Source organism: Bubalus bubalis, chromosome 9 (assembly GCF_019923935.1).
Source record: "Bubalus bubalis isolate 160015118507 breed Murrah chromosome 9, NDDB_SH_1, whole genome shotgun sequence".
Lineage (NCBI taxonomy): Eukaryota > Metazoa > Chordata > Mammalia > Artiodactyla > Bovidae > Bubalus > Bubalus bubalis.
The window spans coordinates 98,797,880-98,814,440 of record NC_059165.1 but is presented as its reverse complement, the minus strand read 5'-3'; the positions used below and the strand labels follow the sequence as shown (position 1 = coordinate 98,814,440).

Genomic DNA, 16,561 nt, shown 5'->3' with positions numbered 1-16,561 from the left:
GTGAGGAGCCTGCCTGCAATGCAGAAGACCTGGCTTGGGAAGGTCTCCTGGAGAGGAGAGAATGGCTACCCACTCCAGGGTTCTTGCTTGGAGAATTCCATGGGCAGAAGAGCCTGGTGGGCTGCAGTCCATTGGGTCACAAAGAGTCAGACACGACTGAGGAACTAACACTTTCACATAGCTCGTCTCCATGGTTATAGAGTTCCCTGACAGTTCATTAACTTGAAGGAGCAGTGAAAGCTTTATCTATCCTTTGCTCCAATTCTTTGAACTCTTTTTCAATAATTCTGTCTTTTATGAAATTATGTTTGTAGACAACATTAGAAATAAAGATTTCTCAGTTGGTTCTTTAAAAAAAAAGGGGGGTGATATATGTATACTTATAGCTGATTCATGTTGTCATACATGAATACAGCAGAAACTAATGAACATTATAAAGCAGTTGTACTCCAGTTGAAAGTAAATTTATAAAAAAAAGAAAAGAAAAGATAACTCCTCAACCCAAAATACAACCACTAGGATCACTCATTGCTAAGGGCAGAAGCTAAGGTGGGATCTTTGAGTTTCTGCTTAGTGAAGACAGAGCTGTTGCTTTTCCAGACTCATCTGAGCCCTGCCCATGTGCTCTGCCATCTGCCAGGCCTGCCCTAGGACACTCCTAGCTGCATCCAGCCACAGGCAGGCGCAGTGTCTGGACTCTTTGTCCTTTATCTTGTGCTGGAGCCAAGCCCGTGGGCATGGCCTTACCAGCCATTGTCAGGTGAGATCCATGGGAGAGTCCGGAAGCACCTGCTTCAAGCATTTCAGAATCCACAGGCATGGAGGCCAAACATCTCTTTTCTTTTCTCAACATTGAAATCCATTTGTTTATTCCGTAATTACTTATCTTTAATTATTATTTTTTAAATGTAACTAATTAATTTATTTTCAGCCAAAGTGGGTCTTTGTTGCTGCACACACCTTTTCTCTAGTTGTGGTGCCTGGGTTTCTTATTGCGGTGGCTTCTCTCATTGCAGAGCATAGGCTCTAGGGCATGCAGGCTCAGTAGCTGTGGCTCACGGGCTTAGCTGTTCCATGGCATGTGGACTGTTCCTGGACCAGGGATTGAACCCATGTCCTCTGCATTGGCAGGGGGATTCTCAACCACAGAGCACTAGAGAAATCCGATAATTACGGACTGAATGTCCAGTGCGTGCCAGGAAATGATCAGGTGATCAGGGATAGCACAATGAAGAAGAGAGACAAAAATCTCCACCCTTGTTGGGGAGACAGAGGTGACCAATAAACGTTGGTAAATAATAAACTACTCAGAATGTGGAAGATAGACCTTAAGCAAGTGTATAATGTGGGACATAGTGACTTGACCCGTTGTCCCATGAGGACCACAGCAGCATGAGAGGACAAGCGATGGGGTGCAGGGGCCACTTTAGGTCAGGCAATCAGGGAGGGCTCCTCAGAGAAGGGACGTTTGCACAGAGAAGAGAGCCAGCCAGGCAGATGTTTTAGAGAAGAGCGTTCTTGGCTGAGGGAACAGCAGCTCAACTCATGGTATGTTGGGGCCCCATCCAGGTTTTTCTATTTTTCAGTTTATCTCTTTTCTTTCCCACTTGATTTCCCAGTTAAAGTGCTTTTAGAAAAAGCCTAACCTTAAGTAATCAGAAACTGTCGAAGATTTATATCAGGATGTGCACCCCAGCATTATCTGTAAAAATAGAACAAAACTGGAAGCAACTGGTTAAATACCGTATGGTCCCTCCATATGATGGAGTATCATGTCATCATTAAAAATCATCTGTTGGGAGAATATTTAAGGATTCAGGGAAATGCTCACCATATATAATGACAAGTAAGGGGAACTGATTCTTTTAAAAAGAACCAAGGTGTGCATGCTGTGCTAAGTCACTTCAGTTGTGTCCAACTCTTTGTGACCCAGTGGACTGTAACCCACCAGGCTCCTCTGTCCATGGGATTCTCCAGGCAAGAATACTGGAATGGGTTGCCATGCCCTCCTTCAGGGGATCTTCCTGACCCAGGGATCGAACCAATGTCTCTTAGGTCTCCTGCGCTGACAGATGGGCTCAGGCTAACATTGCAAAATACCATAGACAGGGCAGCTTAGACAACAAAAGTGTGCTTTCTCATAGTTCTGGAAACTAGAAGTCCAAGATCATGGTGCCAGCATGGTCCAGTTCTGGCGAGGGCTCTCTTCGCCAGAGAGAGCCCTCGCCATCATAGGGGTCCCACTCTCATGACTTCCTATTACCCTAATCACCTCCCAAAGACTCCATCTAAAAAATGCCATTACATCAGGGATTAGGGCTTCAACTTATGAATTGTGACATAGTTCAGTCCATAGAACCTTATAATCTCAAGTGTATAATTTTGAAAATATAAAGAAAAAAAAGACTGAAGTCCACTGTACCAAGATGGCATCTAGGTAGTAGGACTTGGGAATTTTTATTTTCTTGGTACTTCTCTATATTGACAAATTTGTCTACAATGAGCACAACTGACTTTTTTAAACTTTTTATTTTATATTGGAGTATAGCCAATTAACAGTGTTGTAATAGTTTCAGGTTGACAAAAGGGACTCAGCCATACATATACGTGTATCTTTTCTCCCCCAAACTCCCCTCCTATCCAGGCTGCTACATAACACTGAGCAGAGTTCCATGTGCTATACAGTAGATCCTTGTTAGTTATCCATTTTAAATATAGCAGTGTGAACATGATTGATTTTTATCCTCTTTTTTTATTGAAGGATAGTTGATTTACAGTATTGCATTAGTTTCAGATGTACAGCATAGTGATTCTGTTATTTTTTGCAGATTGTATTCCATTTTAGATTATTATAAAATATTGAATATAATTCCCTGTTCTATACCCAAAATCCTTGTTGCTTATCAATTGTATGTATAATAGTTTCACAATTTACTTTTATAATCAGGGAATATATTTAAATTTGTCTTGCTAAGTGTTTAGGAGGGAAGAGAGATGTTTTGGTTACTTATAGACCAGGAGATGGGAAGGAAGGGCAAGAAAGAGCATTTTCTGGGTGCCCACTGTATTCTGGGTGTTTTTATTTACATTTCCTGTTCAGAGAGAGTACACACGAAAATAAATAAATGGCTTCTTGATTGACATAACAGTCATAAGTAGTCATCTTATTACTTTATTATAAATTAACAGAATAAGTAAAGAAGAGACAAATCTCTACAGAAGAATTCCATTCCCTTCTCCAGGGGATCTTCCCAATCCTGGAATCAAACCCAGGTCTCCTGCATTGCAGGCAGATTCTTTACTTGGAAAAGTGAAGGGTTAACTTTTTCAATGTAAATTCAGACTCCCTAGTTTCTGTTCTCAGACCCCCAAGGATTCCCACCCCAGTTGAGACTGAGAGAATCTCACAGAGACTTCTGTGGTTACTGTGGCTAGGAAAACCCTCCAGGGAGGCGATAGTTTAGCAAGTAACTCAAGTTCTTGCAGTCTATGTCTGGCTCAGCCCCCAGCACAAGTTACCAAGTCCGAAATGTCAAGAGTGTTGACGTTGAGAAGCTGTGCTCTAGAGGACCAGGGATCCCTGGAGATGGGCCACTGGGGCATCCCTGGGCATGGTGGACCTATCTCCATTAGGATTTTGTGGTAGGGTAGGTGCTTATCCAAGCCCAAAGACTGCAAAGGCAGGTATATGTTGAAATTCTGTGCCAGAACTGTAGTCCAAGTCATTTTTAACTGCTAGAGAATGAACCTCAGTCAACATAGCCAGCTCCCTTGTCCCAGAGCCTCTGAAGGACCCACATGGCTCCAGTGCCCACTGGACAAGCCTTATTGCTGGACCTTCCTGGGGCCCAATCTGGATCTGAGCAACATACTGGAATAATAGTGAATTATCGGCCATTTCATCCAAGCCACATTATTCTAGGTGTTTCTCTGTGTACCACCTGTGACTCCTGTGGTAGAGCCTTACATATCCCCATTTTACAGATGAGGAAACTGAGGCCCAGAGTCACACACATGGAGTTAAGGTTGAAATCCAGCTCTGACTCAGCACTGGCTGCCTTGGAATCTGCCATTTGCTGCCTCCTACAGCAAACAGCCTGGAGGACTGGCTCTCTGAGCTCAAGGGGGTGGGACGGGGAAGCCCAGGAGGGCTGCACTGGGGCTGTTTGCCAGAGCACTGTGTGTTGCTTGAGTGACAGGCAGTCTCATTTCACAGGGACCCCCTCACCATATGTGCCTGCATGACTCAAAAAAAAAGAAAAGAAATCACCCCACCCTACGCAGAGGACATCCCCAACATGTTCCTCATCATCTGGGCCAAAGTAGAGTGGGAGTGCGGTGTGGGTGATGGGACCTGCCCTCTCTTGGTTGCTACCAGGGCAGGGAGCTAAAAACACTGGGGTCCTGGCAGAACCAGTACATCTTAAGATAACGTTTTGCCATTTGCTGAGAGCCTACTGCACCCATCCCTACATCTTCCTTTTATCATCAACTGATCCATAAAACAGCCTCATGGGATTTCCCTGGTGTCCAGTAGGAAAGACTCCGTGCTGCCAATGCAAGATACCTGGGTTTGATCCCTGGTCAGGGAACTAGATCCCACCTGCTGCATCTAAGACCAAGTGTAGTCAAATAAATAAATGAATATTTTTAAAAACTCATGCGGGGAGATGTTTTTAGGTCCATCTTCCAGATGAGGAAACTGAGGCCCACAGTGATGCAGGGACCTGTCAAGATCCCCTAGTCAGAGTGGTGTAATCAGGATTCAAACCCAGCACTGGGCATTAACTACTACACTCCCCTGGTGGTGGTGTTTAGTCAGTAAGTCATATCTGACTCTTTTGAACTCCATGGACTCTAGCCTGCCAGGCTCCTCTGTCCATGGGATTCCCCAAGCAAAAATATTAGAGTGGGTTGCCATTTCCTTCTCCAGGGGATCTTCCTGATCCAGGGATCAAACCCTCATCTCCTGCATTGCAGGCATATTCTTTACCACTGAGCCACTCCCTCCCTCTCTCTAAAAACTCCCTTTCTCTTTTTCTTTTTCCCTCTCTGTCTTTGTCTCTCTTCACTCTTGGTCTCTGTCTCTTTCTATATCTTTCTCTCTCGCCCTTTCCTTTGTTCACCTATTTCTCTCTCTCCGTCCCACCTCTCTGTACTTTTCTTTGTGGCTCTTACTCTCTGTTACTCTCTCAGTGTCGATTAGGAAAGCGACAAAGCTGTGCTTAATCGACAGTTAAAATGCCAGTCACGAATGGTAGAAACTAATCCTTGACCTCATTCCTTGTTAATTCATAGATGTTCATCTTGGCCAATATCAAAGCATCAGATCTTGGCGAGGGGGGCGGAGGGGGCACTTTGGATTACCCATTCACACAACAAACATTCATTGGATGTATACTGCATACAGGCAATTTTCTGTGCAGCAAGAGGAAGAGACAAAAATCCCTTTTTGGGGGGGAGTTGACATTTTGGTGGGAGAAGCAAGCTGTCAACAAGATAATTAAGAAATGTTTGTATATATGGCAGAATCTTAAATATTTTAGGCTTTGTGGGTCATGCAGTCTCTGTCACAACTACTCAATCTGCTTTCATAGCACAAAAGCAGCCACAGAGAAGATACATAATGAATGGGCATTCATTATGTATGTGTGCCAAAAATGGCAATGTGTGTGCCAAAAAACCTTTAATTTACAAAAACAGGTGACTAGCCCGTGGGCAGTGGTTTGCTGACTCCGAGACAAATAAGGCAGCAGAAGTGTTGTGGACCCTCAAGGTGTGAGGTTGAAGTTCTTCGAATAAGACCTGAAGTGAGGAGGGTCCATACAGGGATGTGAGGAAAGAGAGACCCAGGGGGACCAGACAGCCAGTGCAAAGGCCCTGAGGTAGCAGTGGTTCTGGCATTTGTGAAGAGCAGCTAGGTGGCCCATGTGGCTGGAAGTGAAGGAGCGAGGAGCAAGGGAGCTGAAGAGGCCAGGGAAGGTGATGGGAGACCTCAGAGACAGAAAGGCCACATAATTTACCACCCAAACAAGGATCGTTTTGAGGGTGAATGGAGGAAGGGAGGGCTCAAAAAATAATTAGCAGGCATTGCATGATTTAATAACAGGCATGAACTAGGGTTTCTCTGGTGGCTCAAGGCAGTAAAGAATCCACCCGCAATGCAGGAGACCTGGGTTGGATCCTTGGGTCGGGAAGATCCCCTGGAGAAGGGAACAGCTACCCATTCCGATATTCTTGCCTGAAGAATCCCATGGACAGAGGAGCCCAGTAGACTACAGTCCGTGGGGTCACAAAGAGTCAGTCAGACATGACTGCGCAGCTAACACTTTTTCATAAACTGGGACAGAAAATCGACCTCCCTCGTGGCACCTTGGGGCTCTGGGTCTTTCATGGTCAAATCCACCCCATTCTTTTGTCCCACATCTTTGTCCATTTCTCTGTTGATGGACGTATAGGGTTGATTTCCATTTGTCTCATAATTAGTGACCGATTCATTGTGATCCCATGGACTGCAGCCCACCAGACTCCTCTGTCCATGGAATTCTCCAGGCAGGAATACTGGAGTGGGTAACCATTTCCTTCTCCAGTGGATCTTCTCAACCCAGAAATCAAACCCAGGTCTCCTCCACTGCAGTCATATACTTTACTGTCTGATCCACCAGCATCTTTTCATGTGAAGTGTGGCTTCTTTATTCTATATTCGCATATAGTTGCTTTACAATGTTGTGTTCATTTCTACTATATAGCAAAGTGAATCAACTATACGTATACATATACTCCCTCTGTTTTGGATTTTCTTCCCCTTTAGGTCACCACAGAGCAGATTTCCCTGAGCTCAGAACCTATACAATAGATTCTCATTAGTTGTCCATTTTATACATAGTAGTGTATATATGGGCTTGACAGGTGGCTCAGTGGGTAAAGAATCCTCCTGCCAGTGCAGGAGACACAAGGGACGTGGTTTCAACCCCTGAGTCAGGAAGATCCCCTGGAGTAGGAAATGGCACTCCATTCTAGTATTCTTGCCTAGAAAATCCCATGGACAGAGAAGCCTGGCAGACTACAGTCCATGAGGTGGCCAAGAGTCGGATATGACTGAGCACAGCAATATGGCACAGTGTGTATATGTCAACCCCAGTCTCCCAATCCATCACACCCTCTTTTCCCCTTGGTAACCATATATTTGTTGTCTAAACCACCCCATTCTTATCCTTTATGCTGGGGAGTTGGGTGTTCTTTTGGGCTGAGAGTTGTTTGGTTGTTTTGAGGGGGCTTATTTTTGCATCTTCTATACTTTTTCTGAATAAATCATGCCCAAAATATTAGAGGAAAATAAGCCATAAACCAGAAGGCACTTAAGGATTTTACTGGGACTCAGCCATTAATTTGTTTGATGAGTATTTATCAAGTGCTTGCAAAGCACCAGGCGCCTCGCTAGGTACCAACAGTGCTGAGATGAATCAGTATTTTCCCTCTTCTTTAAGACTCTCTTGGGCCAATTTTTATAAACATAAAATACTATATAAGTGCAGTGAATGAGTGAGATAGAAAAAAAATCAGTCGGATGCAAGCCAGGATGATGGGTCTAGTCACAGCCATGCCATCCACACTGTGTGTGAGCCAGGCAAATCATAGCATCTTCCACAGCCTCGGTTTCCCCCATCCACTGGGTGTGGAGACTGTGGGAATCGAGGGGTGTTTTGTCAGCTCAAACAAGCTCTACTAGAGTGAGAGAGGCTGTCCCACCTGCCTCTCCAATGCCAGCAGAGCTACACTACCTCTGAGACTCTGGGTAGAATTCTTTTTTGCCTTTTCCAAACTTCTTGTGGTGACTATCAACCCTTAGCCTTCTTTGACTCACAGCTGCATCCCTCCAGCCTCTGCCTCCATCGTTACATGGTTGTGTGTCCCTGTCTTCACCTGTTGTTTTCCTCTTCTTTTCTGAATATTATTTTTATTTTATTTCTTTATTTTTGTCTGCACTGGGCCTTCATTGCTGTGCATGGGCTTCCTGTAGTTGGATGTGCAGGCTTCTCATGGCAGTGGCTTCTCTTGTGAAGCATGGACTCCAGGTGTACGGGCTTCAATAGTTGCAGTGCCCGGGTTTAGTTCCCTTGTGGCATGGGGAAATCTTCCCAGACCAGGGATCAAACCTGTGTCCCCTGCATTGGCAGATGTATTCTTAACCACTGGACCACCAAGGAAATCCCTGTTTTCCTCTTCTTAAGAGGACACCAGTCCTATTGGACTAGGGCCCACGACCATGACTTCATCTTAACTTAATGGCAGCTGTAGAGACCCTGTTTCCAAGTAGGGTCCCATTGACAGGTCCTGGGGGTTAGGATTGCAACATACCTTTTGACAGGATACAATGCAGCCCGTGACAGGGATCTCGGACATGAGACTTGACCTCCATTTGCCTCAGTTTCCTCACCCAGGAAGATGGGAAGGATCACACACCACATTGGCTCCGGTAGGCTGAGGTCCTGGCATCGTGAGTGTCTTTTATGCCAGGCAGCATCACGGGGCCAGGTGCTTTAAGTGCATCAGGGAGCTGGGGTAGGCAGATCCCGGGATGGAGGGGCTGCCTTGGGACCAAGGGACCTCAGCCACTTCTCCCCTGCTCAGGCCTACCCTCCTCCCCCCACCCCCCACCACTCTGTCTCCATGCCAAACCTGCCTCCTGAGACAGCCCAGACTTGTTTCATCTGTTGGCCAGGGCAGGCTTTCTCTCCTGGGCTATATTTAGCCCCAAGAAATGGGAACAAAATGCCTCAGCCGCAGCAGCGCTGGAGGGGGAAACACAAAGCCAGTTCTGCCTTCTGTCCAGTCCTTTCTGCTGACCCTTTTCTTTCTTCCAGAACCTTCCAGAAGCAAAGCATTAGAACTCTGTTAGAACGCAAGTGTGAGCTGGGACTGGCACGTTCATTGTCCCCAGAACCTGTCTGTGCCCATGATGATAAAAGTTGGCTTTTTTGGTTTGTTTTCTTTCTTAATTATTGTGATGGAATAAGTATAACCTAAAATTTACCATCTAATCCATTTAGGTGGCCACTTCATTGGCATTAAGTGCATTCATGTTGATATAAATTGTCACCACTGTCCATCTCCAGAACTTTCTCACCTTGCAGAACTGAAACTCTGTCCTCGTTAAACACTAACCCTCTGTCCCCCTCCCCCAGACCCTGCTCACCGTTATTTCTGACTCTGAATTTGACAAATGTGGGAACTTCATATGAGTACAATCATATAGTTTTTATCCTTTCATGTCTGGCTTACTTCACTTAGTATAGTGCCCTCAGGATTCATCCACACTGTAGCATGTGTCAGAATCTCCTTGCTTTTTTAAGGTAAAATTGACTTTCTTTGAAAAAACAAAAAACTTTGGGGGAGGTTCAAGTGAAATAAATCTACAGAACACGTCACAAATCATAAGCAAGGAGCTTGATAAATTTTTACAAACTGGACTCGTGGGTATAACCAGCACCCAGAATCAGGAAACAGAGCGTTCTCAGCCTCGAGAGCTTCTCCTCTTGCTCTCTCCTCAGTCACTACTCTCTCCAAAGGATACTCCATCTAGAACTCAGATATCATCAGCTTGTTTGCCTGTTTTTGTATTTTACATGAATAGAATCTTACCTATTGGGCTGGCCAAAAAGTTCTATCGGGTTTTCTGTAACATCAGGTGGAAAAACCCGAATGAGCTTTTCGGCCAACCTAATACATGCTCTTTTCTGTCTGGCTTTTGCTGGAGGCCAGGTCTGTAAGGTTTCATGTGATGAATGGCGGTCTTCATTGCACAATATTCCATTTATTTATTTTCTCTCTTGTTGACAAGGATTCAGATTGTTTCCAATGTGGGGCTGTTATGAAGATCACCACTATGAACATTCTTACATATATCTTTGGCATAGACAGGTTCACATTTCTGCTGGATAATATCCCAGGGGTGCCATGATCAGGTCATAGTGAAGGTACATGATTAATTTTAGTAGAAATTCCCATCCCATTTCAAAGTGGTTGTACTATGTGTGATGGATTGAATTGTGCCTCCTCCCAAATTCACATGTTGAAGCTCTAACCCTTAGTACCTCAGAATATGACTTTATTTTGGAATGGAGTCATTGCAGGAATAATTGGTTAAGATGAGGCCATTAGGATGGGCCCTAATCCAATGTGACTAGTGTCCCTATAGAAAGGGGAAATTTGGACACAGGCAGACATGCACAGAGAGAGAAAGTCATGTATTGATGAAGACAGAAATCAGGGTGATGCATCTACAAGCCAAGGAACCACCAAAGGTTGTCAGCAACCCAGATACCAGGGGAAAGGCATGGAACACATTCTCCCTCAGAGCCTCTAGAAGGAACCAACCATGCTGATACCCTGATCTTGGGTTTCTGGCCTCCAGGACCAGTAAATTCCCATTGTTTGAAGCCACTCATTCGGTGGTTCTTTGTTACAGCAGCCACAGGAAACTCATACACCATGTTACCCTCCACTGACAGCATGTGAGTGTTCTAGTTCCTTCACAGACTCACCAGCACCTGGCATTGTCAGTCATTCTCATTTTAGCCTTTCTGCAGGGCAGCAGTAGCACTGAATGTGCGTTTAAAGGTGAGCTTTTAAAGCCACATTTGGGGGCCCACATTCTGCAGATGTCACAGAGCTGATGAAGCACCAGAAGCCTTCCCGCTAGGACTGGGGTTAAGTCCATAGGCTCTGGGGTCCGGCCACCTGGTTCAAATCCCGTGTCCACCCCTGTCTAGCTCTGTAGGCTCAGGCTTCAGTTTTGACTTCATGGGCCTCGTTTTCCACAGTTCATGACAATAACATAGGGACATCATGAGGATTAAATGACTAAATAAACAGCATCAGTAATATGCTTAGAAGGGTGTCTGGCACAAACAGAAAAAGTATTAAGTGCTGGATTTTATGTTTCTTTCTTTCTTTAGTCTTGATTTTCTTCCCCTCCTAACTTCCTCCTTGGCATAGTGTCCTGTTCTCCCAGAGAAGAATGTTCTATTTGTGGACAATCCTCCCCCTTGAGAATTGACCTAGATAGGCTTTTCTGGCAATTTTTCTTTGGTTGACATTGATGCTGCAGGCAATAGAAGTGGAGGACACTTGAGGAAAAGGTTCATGGTCCTGCTGTCTAGCTTGGTGATTTAACCTAACTCTCAGACCTTGCCACCATGCACCTCCTCTCAAGGGAGACAGTATGACTGGGAGAGAGGGAGGGAACTAAGGGTTTATTTCTACACTTCAGTGGGGTTTTCCCCTCCTGCTCCTGGAGTTTGGTGTGGGGAGTCCTTCTGAGTTTCATGCTGGTTTCTGGTCCCCTGAAAACCTGTGAGTCGGAGGGAGCTTTGTCCTTCCTGTGGTACCTCTGTAGTTTCCCCCATTGGTTGATCTTGTGCTCTCTTCCCCTCTCTGGGCTACCAGGACTCTAGGACTCCACAGGCCAAGGGCATTTGAGAACAAAACCCCTGGAGAACCAGAGCTACCCCTCCACCTTTCAGGTCATACCTAAGTCCCACTCGGTACTCAGCTGCTTTCCTTCCTCACCCCTCGTAGAGCAACGATGCCTCAGGGAACACTTGGAACTGGTTGTACTTCATCCCCCTCATCATCATCGGCTCCTTTTTTATGCTGAACCTCGTGCTGGGTGTGCTGTCTGGGTAAGTCTCTGCTACTCCTCCCATCCCATTCCCCACGCCATCTTTTCCCCAGGAAGAGGCCATCAAAACTTGGTTTTCATTCTCCAGGCACAGACTCTTCTTCTCTTGCTTTGGGTTACTGGTCCATTATCAGCAATCCATGTACAGATGCTCAAGTTGTGCACTTCTGGGGACACCCCGTGAAGAGATTCATGGGAACTGAAATCCACCCCAGGCTTTACTCACTAAGCTTCACCCCTGGCACTGAGCTACTTCCAAAAGGTAGCTCAGTGCTTTTTTTGAAGGTTTTCTCAAAATTTTCAGACCCACAACACAAAACACAAGAAAATTCTATAGAGTTTTAATTTCTATAATTTACATTAAAAAAAAAAATAACAGGTTGGGTTTTCCCCTTCCCTTATTTTCCAAGTATAAAATTGCAGCTTACAATCAAACATGCATTTTCATAACACACATTGTACCCTTCCCCCAAGATTGTTTTTCTGGCTTCATCATAAATAAGTTTAATTTTTCTTACTACAAGCCTGGGGATTGGTTTGCTGGCTCCGTGGTGTCGTGATAGACCCCAGCTTCTTCTAGCTTTCCATGCTGACATCCTTATTAGAGACTTTAAATCTCATGGATTCTTTATGGTCTCAAAATGGCCACTTCACACTCACAAGATAGGCATCTCACACTCCAAACAGGAAGAGGAAAAAGGGAAACCCGAAGGGTCCTATATCATGAAAGTGAGATTGCTGGAGAAATCTTCAGCTTATGTGTCACTGGCGTAACTTAAAAAAGGGGTGAAACTATTCTTTAGCCAAGAATACAGAGAATGAGAATGGGGTTTACAGCCAGCAGTGGTTGGCATGACATGGTTTATGGTTTTGTGGGGTTTTTTCCTCTAACTGGGTGTAGTTGGTGGGAACCGTGGGAAGCTGGCAGAAATGCCCACTCCTATAGTATTCTGAGCTTCTCCCAGAAGACCAGATTCCTCTTGTTTAAATGCACCGCCCTCCAGGGATTCTGAATCCCCAAACACACACACGCGCACACTCCCTAAAATTTCTGAAACAGCCAGACCTGACTCTCCTGCGCTTCTTCAGGGAGTTTGCCAAAGAAAGGGAGCGGGTGGAGAACCGGCGGGCGTTTCTGAAGCTGAGGCGGCAGCAGCAGATTGAACGAGAGCTCAATGGGTACATGGAGTGGATCTCAAAAGCAGGTGAGGCCCTTTCATCCTGGGGCCCAAGAACTGAAATCCTATGTCACAGAGCACAACGAGAGTCATGCATGCAGTTTGGAGATGGATGAGGGGAGGGGACAGAGGATCTGAACTGGTAGTCCCGATGTTTAGCAACAGGAATCCAAAGAGATGAAGCCAGGACATGACATAACATTATACTCGAGAGCTCTAAAACCAGACATTGGTTTAGATCCCCACTCTGCCACCTCCTAGCAATGCTCCTCACTGCCCTGTGCCTCAGTCTCCCAGCCTGTTAAACAGAGATCATGATAGTACCTACCTCATAAAGCTGTTTGAGATGTCCCTAAGGTAATCTAAGCTAAGTGCTTGAACTTCCCTGGCTGTCCAGTGGTTAAGACTCCACACTCCCACTGCAGGGAGCATGGGTTCAATCCCTGGTCAAGGAAGATCCTGCATGCCAAGTGGCTCAGCCAAAAAAAAAAAAAAAAGAGAGAGAGAGAGAGAGAGCAGTACCTAACATACTGTAGGTATTGTACATGTTTATTTGTTTGGTAATTTAGACAATTATGGGGCACGTGCTGTATGCCAGTGTTCTAGACACTGAGATTTGGTCTCTGCCTGCAGGGCTCTGATAGTCTAATGAGAGAGACAGAAAATAACCAAATACACATAATATTGGGTGTTGCTAAATGCTGAGAGGAAAAATAAAACAGGGTAGGAGGCAGGAAAGAGAGATAGCAGGGTGATCAGAGAGGGTCTCTCTGAGGAGGTGACCTCTGAGCAGAGACCTGGAGGAAGTGAATAAGGAAGCCATGTGGATGTCTCGGGGAGGGGCCTTCCCACCAGAGGGAACAGCAAGTGCAAAGGCCCTGGGGTAGGAGCAGAGTGGAGTCACAGCAGGGAAGCCAGTGGGGCTGGGGCAGAGTGAGGGGGAGAGCAAGAGGAAAGGAGGATAGGGAGGTGACAGGGGTCAGATCAGGCAAGATCTTATAAGTTGTGGGTAGGAGGTTGGTTTTGATTTTGAAGCAGGTAGGGATGATGTTGGCATTACAGCTGTTGCTTAAGTGGGACTGGGAGTCAAGAGCAAGTTAGCAGCATATCTCTGGCTAATAGACTTGTCACTCAGCAAGGGGAGACTGGAGTGCCTGGGAGGACTCTTCTCCTTTCCCATCCAAGGGAACCCATCCCCAGGAGAGTCCTCCAGATGCTGGAGCGTAAATTAACTATGTGCTCTTGCTCTTCAGAAGAGGTGATCCTCGCCGAAGATGAAACTGATGGGGAGCAGAGACATCCCTTTGATGGTAACTGCTCTGAACCTGGCTTGGGGGTTGGGGTGGGTCCCGGGGAACACAGGGGGAGCCAGAGCTGGGGGAACGGGTTGCTTCTTTCTAAGGGGCCTCCAGGGGATGGATGTTCAGGGCCCAAGTGATGCCAAGAACTAACACAAGACTGGGTCGGGCTCAGGAAGATACGGAGAATGGTGAGACTCTGTTTCCTCAAGGAATTTCAGGACTTTGTCACAGGGTTCCTGTTTCCTGCCTGCCCTGTCTGCTTTGACCACGTGCCCAGCTTCTGTTTTGTGCCTCCATTTTCCTCATCTGTCAAATGGGCGTGATAATTACCATACCTACCTGAGTTGATTGTTTATGACTGTCACGTTAAGTATGGCAGATAGAATGCATAGGACGGTGTCTGGCTTGGGGTCAGCCCCATCTATGTTCACTAAGTAAAATAATAATAAGTAAAGTAAGTAATAGTAATTTCAGGGACTTCCCTGTCAGTCCAGTGGTTGAGACTCCCTGCCTCCAATGCAAGGGCCACAAGTTCAGTACTGGGTCGGGGGACTGTAATCCCACATGCCACAAGATGCAGCCAAATTTTTTTTAAAAAAGTAATTTCAGCAATGGAAGTACCCTGGTGGTCGGTCCAGTGGTTAGAACTCAATGCTTTCACTGCGGTGGCCCAGGTTCAATCCCTGGTTGAAGAACTAAGATCCAACAAGCCATGCACTATAGCCAAAAAAAAATAATAATTTCACCAAGAATCAAGCTTACTATTAAGGACAGTTGTCTTACATTAGAAATTTGACTAGACAGAGCAATGACTGTGGATTGAAGAAACCAGGAGTGAGAAGGAAGGAAAGGAGATGGGGCTCCATCCTAAGAGTAACATGGATTTTACTCTTTGAGAGGAGAGAAAGACAGTACCCATAAATGAAACTGAAAGTCACTCAGTCATGTCTGACTCTTTGCAACCCCATGGATTGTAGCGTGCCAGGCTCCTTTGTTCATGGAATTCTCCAGGCCAGAATACTGGAATGGGTAGCTGTTCACTTTTCCAGGGTATCTTCCCAACCCAGGGGTCAAACCCAGGTCTCCTGCATTGCAGGCAGATTCTTTGCCGTCTGAGCCACCAGGGAAGCCCAAGAATAATGGAATGGGTAGCCTATCCCTTCTCCAGTGGATCTTCCTGACCCAGGAATCAAACCAGGGTCTCCAGCATTGCAGGTGGATTCTTTATCAGCTGAGCTACCAGGGAATGGGGGTGTCTAAATCACTTTATTGGAAGTGTGTGCCTGAACTCACTATCCCCTGGCGAGCTCTTGGGGTGTAGAACCTAAATATTAAGGAAGGGCTTCCACAGTCCCAGCCAGCCTGGCAAGTGTGCTAAAGGTTAAGGGGATGGGCCATTTTCATAGGAATCTACATGTCCAATCCCAGGACTCCTAGAGGGAAAATGTTGACCAAGAGCCCAGACTTAGATTAAGCAGGAACTTGGTTCTCATCTTTACCTAATAAGCAAAGTCATGTAACCTCCCTAAGCTTCTGTCCCCACATCTGTGAAATGGCATACTGTTACTTCCCATGGAACCAGGCTGCTACGTGGGTGAAATCCAACAACATGGAAAAAGTCCCTAATAGAGCACCTGGCACCCAGGGACACACGCGGTCAATGGCATTGTTATAGCAAAAAGGGTAACGTCTTTTTCTCTTGCCGTGTTTCCATTGTTGGAGCTCTGCGGAGAGCCACTATAAAGAAGAGCAAGACAGACCTGCTCAACCCCGAGGAGGCTGAGGATCAGCTGGCCGACATCGCCTCTGTGGGTAAGTCCCCCAGCTGCTGCCTGGCCATCATTTATTATTTCCTGGGAGATGAAGGTGAGGGCTTGGAGCTGCCTAGATTGGGTCTCAATTCTGCCCATTCTCAACTGTATTTCCTGGGGCAGATGACATGATTATGGGAATAACAACAGTGCCTGTCTTCTCGTATTGTTTCAAGAAGTAAAACTAACACACGTAGAAGTAAAACTAAGTAATCACTGGATCTATGTCAAGTAAAACTAAATAACCACTGGACCACACTTCCCTGGTGGTCCAACAGTTAAGACTCTGTGCTTCCACTGCAGGGGGTACAGGTTCTATCCCTGGTCAGGAACTAAGATCCCACATGCCTTTTGCTGCAGCCAAAAAAAAAAAAACATATAGCATTTAGAACACCATGTGGCAGAAAAGAAGGTCCCCATGATATTGGCTAATATTATTCATGAGTAATGTTATTATTCATTAATGCTTACTCGGGAGGCTACTGTTACTGAATGCCCAATTGTGAACAGGACCGAGATCAAATCCCTACCCTTGTGGAGCTTGCAGTCCAGTGCAGAAAATAGATATTAAGCAGGTAATTACAGAAA

At 45.8% G+C, this 16,561-nt stretch overlaps 1 protein-coding gene across 8 annotated transcripts in view; it reads left to right on the top strand.

Moving 5' to 3' along the window:
• CACNA1A (calcium voltage-gated channel subunit alpha1 A) overlaps window positions 1-16,561 on the top strand; it is a 255,543-nt gene that overhangs the window by 128,979 nt on the left and 110,003 nt on the right. For 6 of the 8 annotated variants that reach the window (XM_044948210.2, XM_044948205.2, XM_044948204.2 and 3 more), the window contains exons 7-10: window positions 11,581-11,684; window positions 12,773-12,888; window positions 14,115-14,171; window positions 15,882-15,974. In XM_044948210.2, coding sequence (XP_044804145.2) covers window positions 11,581-11,684; window positions 12,773-12,888; window positions 14,115-14,171; window positions 15,882-15,974 — 370 coding nt within the window. The remainder of the gene's footprint in view (window positions 1-11,580; window positions 11,685-12,772; window positions 12,889-14,114; window positions 14,172-15,881; window positions 15,975-16,561) is intronic. The other 2 variants (XM_044948208.2, XM_044948206.2) reach the window with 1 other exon arrangement.